General features: G+C 33.5%; 1 protein-coding gene across 3 annotated transcripts; it reads left to right on the forward strand.

Moving 5' to 3' along the window:
- Window positions 1–3550: 3550 nt before the first annotated feature.
- Window positions 3551–9416, forward strand: LOC140842385 (transcription factor TGA9-like). Of its 3 annotated transcripts, none has more exons than XM_073210241.1 (11): window positions 3551–3767; window positions 4226–4320; window positions 4571–4644; window positions 4882–5130; window positions 6046–6105; window positions 6517–6594; window positions 6762–6807; window positions 8109–8380; window positions 8656–8877; window positions 8970–9112; window positions 9218–9416. In XM_073210241.1, exons 4-11 carry the CDS (start codon window positions 5056–5058, stop codon window positions 9297–9299), a joined length of 978 nt encoding a protein of 325 aa, XP_073066342.1. In that variant the 5' UTR covers window positions 3551–3767; window positions 4226–4320; window positions 4571–4644; window positions 4882–5055; the 3' UTR covers window positions 9300–9416. The 3 variants fall into 3 exon arrangements, with proteins under 3 accessions (XP_073066342.1, XP_073066343.1, XP_073066344.1); XM_073210242.1 differs by having other exon boundaries at window positions 4229–4320; XM_073210243.1 differs by lacking the exon at window positions 3551–3767 and adding an exon at window positions 3776–4119.
- Window positions 9417–10219: the final 803 nt, after the last annotated feature.

Here is a 10219-nt window from a genome sequence, read left to right on the forward strand (position 1 = left end):
AAGTTTTAATACCTAATTTGAGCGAAGCCATGCAGCTTTACGTAAGGGAAGATCGCACCGACGAAGAAATCTACAAAATAAATACGAAAAATTGTTAGTACAAAACAAAAAAATCGAAACTTTGAAAAAATAGATAAAGTTTTGCTACCGGATATAGTGAAAACTCGTTAAGAAAATTTTCGCGAACCTTCGTATATATAGAATTATAGCGACGGTTTTTGGAAAAACCGTCGCTATATAGCGACTCTTATATTAAAACCGTCGCTATTATAGCGACGGTTTTTGACAAACTGTCGCCGATCTAGATCAGCGACGGATTTTGCATAACCGTGGCTGATCTAGATCGGCGACTATTATATTAAAACCGTCGCTATTAAATTAAGCGACGGTGTTTTACACGGTCGCTATATAGCGACGAATTTTAATAAAACCGTCGTCTGTTAAATTAAGCGACGGTTTATGAAAATTTGTCGCTATAATAGCGACGGTAGTATACAAGACCGTCGCATGTGTTTTACCCTTTGCACAAAATGACGACGGGTGTGTGGAACAGTCGCAATAATAGCGACCGTTTTTTATAAACCTTCGCTAATATAGCGACGGGTTTTATAAAACCGTGGCTATTATAGCGACGGTTTTATACAACCGTGGCTATTATAGCGACGGTTTTATACACCCGTCGCTATTATAGCGACAGGTTTTATAAAACCGTCGCTATAATTTAAAAGGCGACGGTTCATGAAAAACCCGTCGCTATATAGCGACGAAAAAAGAGAAACCGTCGCTATTTGAGCGACGGTTTTAAAAAAATCGTCGCTAATGCTTCCGTTTTTTGTAGTGTCAATCAACACTTTGCTAGATGATATTTATTAGATTCGATCGAATTTAAATAGTGGAGCTCCCCACATCCGCCCAATGGCATGGGTTGCACGCCGATTTACCCTATCCTGCCAACTTTCAAATAAATTAGCTAGATTCGTCGAATCGATCCACCCCATAACCTAACGCAGGTGAATTGAGTTCTGTGCCGGTCTTTTCCCTTGACCTGTTTTGACATATTTATCAAAAAGTCACTGATTAGTTTGATGATAAAATAGTTAATATTTTAAAATAATGTCACTATCTTTATTATTTTTATAGGAGGCAAATAAGTGCGATCGCCTCCTAGAAAATAATGGAGGTAACTTATATATTTGAACAAAGTGTAACACCTCCCTTATTTTTTTATTTTGACTTATGTTACGATATGTTAAACTAGCCCACTGTCAAAGACTTCCAAGGCATTATATTACACAAATCGTTCTGGTTTCTTCGAACATTATCATTATTCTAGTTACGAGAGTTTTTGAAAAAAATACGTAAATTTGGACTATATGGTTTATCCAAATCTAGAGTTGTTCTTTGGATCAAACCGAACAAAACCGAAAATTGAATCAAACTTAACGGTTCGGTAATGTTAAAAACCGAAATAATTTCCGCTTTATCGATTTTAACCGAATTTTAAAATAACTTCAATCCGACTTAAGATGTATTTTGATTTAATGATTCTCAATATAACCATTAACCATCAGATCGGATTCAACCCATAATGCGGAAAAGAATCGAAATTCTGACTTCGATTTCTCTCGAGACGGGCGAATTATTGATTTGAATTCAATTGCAACAAGTAGTTTTTGCATGTAGAAGCAACTAAATGAACCTATACCTTTGGAGTTAAATGTCAAGTAAAACAATGCGAGATTCTTGAAATATCATTTTCTATAAATACTTGCAAGAAAATCTCTTGAGCTCCTTTTTTAAAATAACACAAATTGAGCTAAAATGTTACAATTTAATACCTAGCTATTTCCTAAAACATGATACTTCTCCATGTAAAATTAAATTTACAAGGGATTAGACGTTGACCCATCAACAAAACGGATAATACCAAATAAACCCATTTCAAAATCTTGGATTAATTATAATTTTTACGCACAAGTTGATCATGTTTATTTAATATCTTGGTTTGATAGGCTATAAGTTACATCACAAAATACAATAATGAATCTTGTCAAGTGATTGAAGTTCGGATAGCTTTATTACTATGAAAGTAAACTCCTTTGTCTTGCTGCTCACACTGTGGTATAATAATGGAGAGAAATCGTCTTAATTGTGAATATGCACTCTTTGTTTTCTTAACTATTTTCAAACCTTCAAAGTTGTATACTTTTCGATCGTACTTTGATTTCTTCCACTAAATTAGTTTTACTTCCACACATTTTGGTTGAAGGCGGAAAAAATCATCTACAATATTTCATGTAAGGGTCGACACCATTTCACACATCTCATTTCAATCGTTAATTTTTTTATATAGCGTGTTTTATATAGCTCGGTTGAGATTCATCGGTGATCTTGATGCACAAGAGAGGCAGCAGATTGTTTGCACAACAGCAGTTCGATGCCTAGCGAATTGAAAGGAGGAGGAGAATATCATAAGAAACTTAAACCTTATTGGATCTTTCTATACATTTTCTTGAGAATTTGAGTGGTAGATGTATGAGGGAGTACTGTTTGCAACCTTTAAAAGTGATTCTCCACTTTTCCTTCAACTTGTAGGATGTTTTCAGCATTTCCTCCCAAGACTTCAGCTTTTTCTTTAGGGTAATTTCGAATAATTGTTAAAGATTATGAATTGGACCTATCCCAATCTCAAAAAAAAAGTTCAAGAGGAGAGATTGTCCAAGTCCATATATTTAACTCTCATAAATTTTATCTAACCGATGTGAGACAAATAACACACGCTCTTACATCCAATAATGAACATCTGGAGTATGAAATTTACAAATGACCTAATAGTTAGAATGAGTGGCCTAACTATAAGCAGTTCAATATTTATATAATGATGAAACATATATCTGATAACATGTTATGATTATGACTTACACTTAACTCAACTCCAAAAATTAACTTAAGGGGAGAAAATTGTTCAAATTTATACAATAGTTATCAGGGATTTGATCTAGCTAAAGAACTATAATCACATATTCCAACGAAATTTTTTACTACTAGCAATCCTGAAGGGCTAGCCTGGCCAATAAGAAAGCACAGGCGGTTAGATGAGAATGGAGTAGGAGTCAAATGATTCTTGCCAAGAATCCCAGCTTTTTGCTTCTTTATGTTCTAACAAATGTTTGTTTTCATTCTCTATTTCTTTTGTTTGAAAACCCCACAAACCACTGATGGGGACCTCAGACAGGTTTACAAGGACAAGATTTCGTGTCAGAGTTTTCAATTCTAATAATTACTTCCTAGCCCAAATTTCAATCACAATTTTTTCTTTCTTCGTCTAACCAAAGAAAAAAGACCCACATTTCTAGCACACTGAGGTAGGCGATGCAGTTAATATTGAAAAATTTAATAAGGTTGTGTAAATTAATATTTTTGGGAAATAATGGGAATTTAGCAAGAAATAATAGTTGTATTTTATAATATTTGAAAAGGAGGAAAAATTATTTTAGAGAAATATAATATTGGTTCTAATTTTGGGAGATAAAAAGAAAGATATATCTGGTAAATGAAAACAAACATCACACATTCACACCCATCTCTTTCTTTCTATTAAAAGCGTCTCAAAACACCAGCTGAGTTTTTGGTTCAGAAATGGCAAATTATTTTAAGGAACTCTATTCTTTCTCCATCTCCCAGCCGAGTTTTTGGCTCAGAAAGTCAGGGATGGCATGTTGTTGAAAAGTTTCAAGCAAAGGCGGCCATCAATTTTCCAGTTCCCAGTTGAGTATTCGCATCATAAATCGTAGAAGTTATTGAAAATTTCCAAGAAACTCCATCAGTTTCCATTTCACAGTCCAGTTTTGTTCCAGAAAGAGCAGGCTGTGGAAAATTTTCAAGAAAAGCTCTTCTTTTTTCCTTGCAGTACTACAATTCACCGCTTCATGAATTCTACGCTCTTATTTCGTCCAATTAATCTCTGCGGTTATTTATTTATAATTAAGAGAAAGTTTGCATGGCGATTACTCGTAGGGTACTTGGAGTGCCCGCCGTTTTATCAGAAACTTCCCACCTTTATCACCATCTTCCATTTTCTCTCCCTCACATGCTTCATCACCCCGATTCAAGTTTCATGTAAAAATCATAGACCCAAGAAAACATTCAATATTAATCTTCATGTTTCAATGCTCATGATTGTCCTTGTTTGATTTCTGACATGGGTTTTCGTTTTATTTGCCAGAAGATTTTAAGAAGAATCCGGTTTTGATTTCGGAGAACTTGAGGAAGCCATAGTACTTCAAGGAGTCAAGATCAACAATAATGAAACAAAACAAAGTATGCTTCTCTCTCTCTCCGTTTATTTAAGTCTAACCACTACAAAACACACAGACACACAGACGGGTGTGTGTGTGCACTTTTGAACAAGTCCTTAAAGGGGTGGGGGGTAACCATATTTAACACAGGAATCATTCTTGGGGGAGGGACTTGAATTGGCGTGGGGTTCTAAACAAACGACGAACTCGACTCCACACAAAAATTCTCAATGATTCTCAAAGATTTTGTGAATTTTTGTGATTTTCTGCAGCTTTATATTCTTCAGTCAACCCTGCGGCAACTCTGGAAATGTTCCGTTCTTGGCCTATGAAATTCCGCCAAAGAGTACGTACTATTTTACTGCCTTCCCCTTATTTAAATCCCCTCCATTTTTGACCATTTTGGATGCATAAACTAAGCTCTATTCTTAAAAATTGCGAGTCTGTGGGCTTATCTTTGTTTATTTGGTTTTGGAGCTTTCTCGACATTGAAAAAAGGATCTAAAATAATGAATTTTCTTTTATTACAGTGATGAAAGCCATTTGACTTATTTTTTTGCGGTGTTTGGTGTCATTAATACAGGAAAGTTCAAATTCAGGAGAAGGGAGTACTGATTCAGTATCAGCACTAATAAAGCCAGAGTCCGAATCAACAATCAGCACAAAGTCGGACCACCAGCAGACGGCGACGGCGGCGGAGGATTCTGACCACAAGCACAACCACCTTTAGCCACCGCTACAACAATCACGTATAGAGATGGAAAGTGGAAGTGGTAGTCCAAGAACAGGAGTATCACAGTCCAAATCAGCTTCCAAACAAACTACAGAAAAGGTTTTTATATTTTTATGATATATTAATTCATCTTCTTAATTACTTCGTCTTCAGCATAATATGATCATTTCCTCCACCAAATCATGGAATCTCTTCAAAAATCCCAGAAATGTAGAAAGACAGTTCCATCTCTCATGACCGAGAGATTTTCTGATTTTTTTTTCCCATATGCAAATCTAAAAAACGACAGAATCTTCACAGTGGTTGAACTCTTTCTTTTCTTTTCTTTTCTTTTTTTTTTGCCTTTAAATAGCCCTGAATAAAATACTGAAATTCTAGTTTTTTGCCAATAATTAGCTCCTTTTATATGAAAAAATTACCACTTTTCGCATCCCAGGAACTAAAGTTCAATTCTTTTTTGTCTAACTTTTCAGTCACTTTTTTCTTGAAGAAAATAACATTTTAGCCGTTTTGCACCGATACTTTATTGGGATTAGAGCAAATCGGGAAAAAAAATGCATTTACAGGTGAATGAATGACATCCATCAGTCATCATCATCATTGTTTACTTTACATATTTGCATATATACTTACTCTTTCTGAAATAATGTTGCAGTTGAATTTAGACACAGATAAGATATATTAGTTTCATAAATTTGATATTTTGATTAAAGAATTACATGTTGTAGCTTAATTTAAATAATATTGAAAGCCATAATAACATGTTTATAAATGGAAGAAGGGGCCTGGATCTAATTCAGAGAAAGTACTTGCCTACTCGGTATCTCTAAGATGATGAAAAACTCACATTAATTATATATGCACATGCAAGCTACAATTTATTACACCAGAAAAGAGTCTTTTATAACATAGTTTTTTTTTTTACTTGATTTATATAACTTTATTGTTGAATGATTATTATTATTTCCCTTCAAAAAAATAATATTTGATTTGTTTCCTGGTCATATGTTGTAGACACTGAGACGTTTGGCTCAAAATAGGGAAGCAGCAAGGAAGAGCAGGCTTAGGAAAAAGGTACATTTCCATTTGTTTAAACACTTTTAACTCGATTAAATATTATCTTTTGTTCAAGTTTATCTTAGAATTCGTTATTTTTCATTTGTCTGATTTTTTGGAAGCACCATTTTTCTCCAAATTGGGTAAATATATTCGTTAATTTTCATAGCATCATTAACTTTATCATTGCATTCATACAAGATTGTCAGTGATATTTTTGATGGACAAAAACTCAAAAGCTGGTTTTTGGATTCCATTAAATGAGACAAAACTGTCGTAAAAATGTGAGAGACTCGAATAATTTGATAGTGCCAGAATATAATCTAATATTTATTTTATAACCAAGTATAATTAAATTTCAAAAGATTTTTTTAATTGCATTAATTTGTTTTGGTGCACTTCGCTAAATTTATGATGTACTTCTTGCAGGCTTATGTTCAACAGCTAGAATCAAGCAGATTGAGGCTCACTCAACTTGAGCAAGACCTTCAGAGTGCAACGTCTCAGGTAAATATTAAATACCGACACATACATTTAATAATACAAGGGCAATAATTAAGTTTGAATTTTTTTCCCAATAATTAAATACCCAAATTTTTTATAAAAAAATTAATGATCTAAAATAATTTTTTTTTTATGTAATTGTGTGTCTTCTCAATTATTGTGGTCAACAGGGACTTTTCTTAGGAGGTGGGGTTACAATTGGGAATATCAGCTCTGGTATGTCTTCATGCCCACCGTACTAATTTACGAAAATGCCATCCTGTTGGCAGAAGTCAACAGGGACTTTTTATGAATAGTTTTTGCTTCTTTTATTTTTTCCAAAAATAAAATATTTTAAATTGCGTGATTGACTTTCTAATTGATTATGACTTTATTTATTATTTAGGTTTTGAAAACGATGTCTTACATTTTTCACTTGAAATTTTCCTATTTGTAAAGAAAAAGTCAATAATAACTTTTTTAAAGTATTTTCAAATACTACTTTAGTGTGCTATCACTTTGCTTTTTTTTTTTTCCAATTAATCAAAAGTCTTGATTTGTATAGATAAATTTGTTTTTAAATAGAGTTTACATTTTCTAAACAATATTTTTAACCATGAATTAACAATTTTTTTCGTCACATTGTAGACGATAGAAACTAAATATGTTTTAGCCCAAAGATAGAATGCAAATATTTGTGTGAGACGGTCTCATGGATCGTATTTGTGAGACAAATCTCTTATTTGTCTCATCCATAAAAAGTATTATTTTTTATGCTAAAAGTACTACTTTTTATTGTGAATATGGGTAGGATTGATCCGTCTCACAGATTAGGATCCGTGGGTCGGGACCTTCCGGTAATCCTCCTATTAAAATCTGAATCAAGAAATCTTTTTTTCTCTCGGTCTCGTACTCAATAATATCGGGACCCAAAAGATCGTTTGGGATACCCTCTGATAAAGAGGATATCACGATATATAGGGCTGAGAACAACAATTCGATCTTTAAACTCTTCTAATTTAGGCTAATTTATTTGAATTATAATATTTAAATATGTAGTTTTTTTTATTTGGATGAATTAATTAACCATTTAATTTAAGCCTTAAAGTTGTCATCTATGAACTAACCCTTTTAAATACGTTAGCCAAGTTCAATATAGACTTCGACCCAATATTATTTTGTTCAAAATGACAATCTTCCAACTGAAAGTGTTGATAATATTATAATATTTTTTTAAAAAAATTAAAATAAATGGGTCGGGTCGAGAATCCCATCGGGAAGATATTACTTTCCTAGTCCCTCTCCTGAGGTTGATTGGGGCAGGAAAATCTCAAAAGCTCGGGTCGTGATTGTTTCGGGACGAGAGTGGGGCGGGATTCGGATTGGGTCGTGATTTTCAGGTTTTTTGCCGGCCCTAATAGTAGACCAATTGATAAAACAGAAATTGTCTCATCGTGCTTTGTTAATATGCATGATTCTTAATATATTGTGAGTGATTTCATAATTAAATTTGATACAATCTTCAATTAATTGTATAGCTGGTGCGATATTCGACATGGAATATTCAAGATGGTTAGACGATGATTTAGGCTATATGTCTGAACTTAGAGTTGCAGTACAATCAAATTTATCCGACGGGGACCTAAGGGTAATAGTCGATGGATACATTGCACATTACGATGAAATCTTTAGACTCAAAGGAGTGGCTGTCAAATCCGATGTCTTCCACCTGATCACCGGGATGTGGGCTACTCCGGTAGAGAGGTGTTATCTTTGGATGGGCGGTTTCCGGCCTTCCGATCTCATCAAGGTTCGTTTAGATCTTTCAAGTTTAGTATTTCTAATATACTATAGGAGTGGTCTCATGTGAGACCGTATCACGGATCATAATCTGTGAGACGGGTCAACCCTACCCATATTCACAATAAAAAGTAATACTTTTTCATGGGTGACCCAAATAAGAGATCCGTCTCACAAATACGACCCGTGAGACCGTCTAACACAAGTTTTTGCCTATACTATACTAAATAGGATGTGTTTGATTCGAAATATTTCTAATGTTCCTTGTTTTTTGTTGATGATTAGATGTTAATACCGCAGTTAGACCCCTTAACCGAGCAACAATTAGTGGGGATATGTGGTCTCCAACAGTCCTCGCGGCAGGCAGAGGAAGCTCTCACTCAAGGGCTCGACCAACTACACAAATCTTTACTCCAAACCATTGCCAATTCTTCTCTTAACGACAGCATGCATCACATGGTTATCGCGTTGGGCAAACTCTCCAATCTCGAAGGATTCGTTCGCCAGGTACGTAAACATATTCTATTCTATGCTTGATTCCTCTATCTTATGATATAATAAAAACTTATACATCCTTCGTTAATGTTACGTTGTTATAGGCTGATAATTTAAGACAACAGACTCTCCATCAGCTACGTCGGATATTAACCGTTCGACAAGCAGCGCGATGCTTCCTTGTGATCGGGGAGTACTACGGTCGATTGCGAGCTCTTAGTTCTTTGTGGGCATCTCGTCCTAGAGAGTAAGATTAACTTATACACGTATAACTCAAGTATCATTTTTCATGTATATGATTCAAATAATAATTTATTTAGTATATGATACAAAATTAATAATATATTTTCAGGAGTTTGGTCACGGATGCAGATAGTTCTTGCCGAATGACTATGGAGTTACAATCTTTAAATAACCAATTCTCAAACTTCTGATATATATATATATATATATATATATATTAGAGGGTTTCTTGGTTATTTATTATCTCTAGCTTTTGTCATACAATATATATTAATTATGATATTGTAAATTAATATAATTTAATTTAATGGGCATTAATTAGTTGAAAGTCTTCCTCTATATATATTAGGGAAAGATAAAATATTTTATTAAAAATGCGAATCGTCAAAAATTATTTTAAAAGTTTAGAAATGTATATATGATTAATTGACCAAAGTGTAATTGTAAGATTATAAAATGATTATATATATACCAATATATTATGGAACAGTACTTAATAAATTTTCAAAATACCGAAAATTTATCCTACTAAAATAATTATTTTAATCAATCATCAAAGATATAAAAAAAATGATTTTTAGTATTCTAAATTTTATCAATACATATTTCTAGATTTTTTAATTATCAACAAAAAAATAACGTACCGACTTCAGTAAGTTGAGTATGTCGATTGTGAGCACTCCACTAGGACCCATGTCACTAAGGAGCTGTTAAGGCTTGTACAACATGTATTGAATTGACTAAAATACTTATTTTAATCAATCATCAAAGATATAAAAAAAATGATTTTTAGGATTCTAAATTTTATCAATACATATTTCTAGACTTTTTTAATTAGCAAAAAAAAAACAACGTACCGACTTCAGTAGGTTGACTATGTCGATTGTGAGCACTCCACTAGGACCCATGTCACTAAGGAGCTGTTAATGGCTTGTACAACATGTATTGAATATGAGAAAACATTAATATCGTGAAAACCTAGATTCAAACAAAACGCCAAACCGAACCTGATGACACATAACTTTGTGCCTTTCACCGATTCCAGATGACAAATAACACAAGCCGAAACACCCAAAACTCTACTTTTATTAGCACTAGTAAAAGATGCACA

This window comes from Primulina eburnea, chromosome 10, assembly GCF_022965805.1.
Source record: "Primulina eburnea isolate SZY01 chromosome 10, ASM2296580v1, whole genome shotgun sequence".
NCBI classification, from domain to species: Eukaryota; Viridiplantae; Streptophyta; class Magnoliopsida; order Lamiales; family Gesneriaceae; genus Primulina; species Primulina eburnea.

Coding starts and splice junctions, on each gene's coding strand:
- LOC140842385 (XM_073210241.1), top strand. CDS start 5,056: ATGGAAAGTGGAAGTGGTAGTCCAAGAACAGGAGTATCACAGTCCAAA. Junction 5,131..6,045: donor CCAAACAAACTACAGAAAAG/GTTTTTATATTT, acceptor CATATGTTGTAG/ACACTGAGACGTTTGGCTCA. Junction 8,381..8,655: donor GGCCTTCCGATCTCATCAAG/GTTCGTTTAGAT, acceptor GTTGATGATTAG/ATGTTAATACCGCAGTTAGA.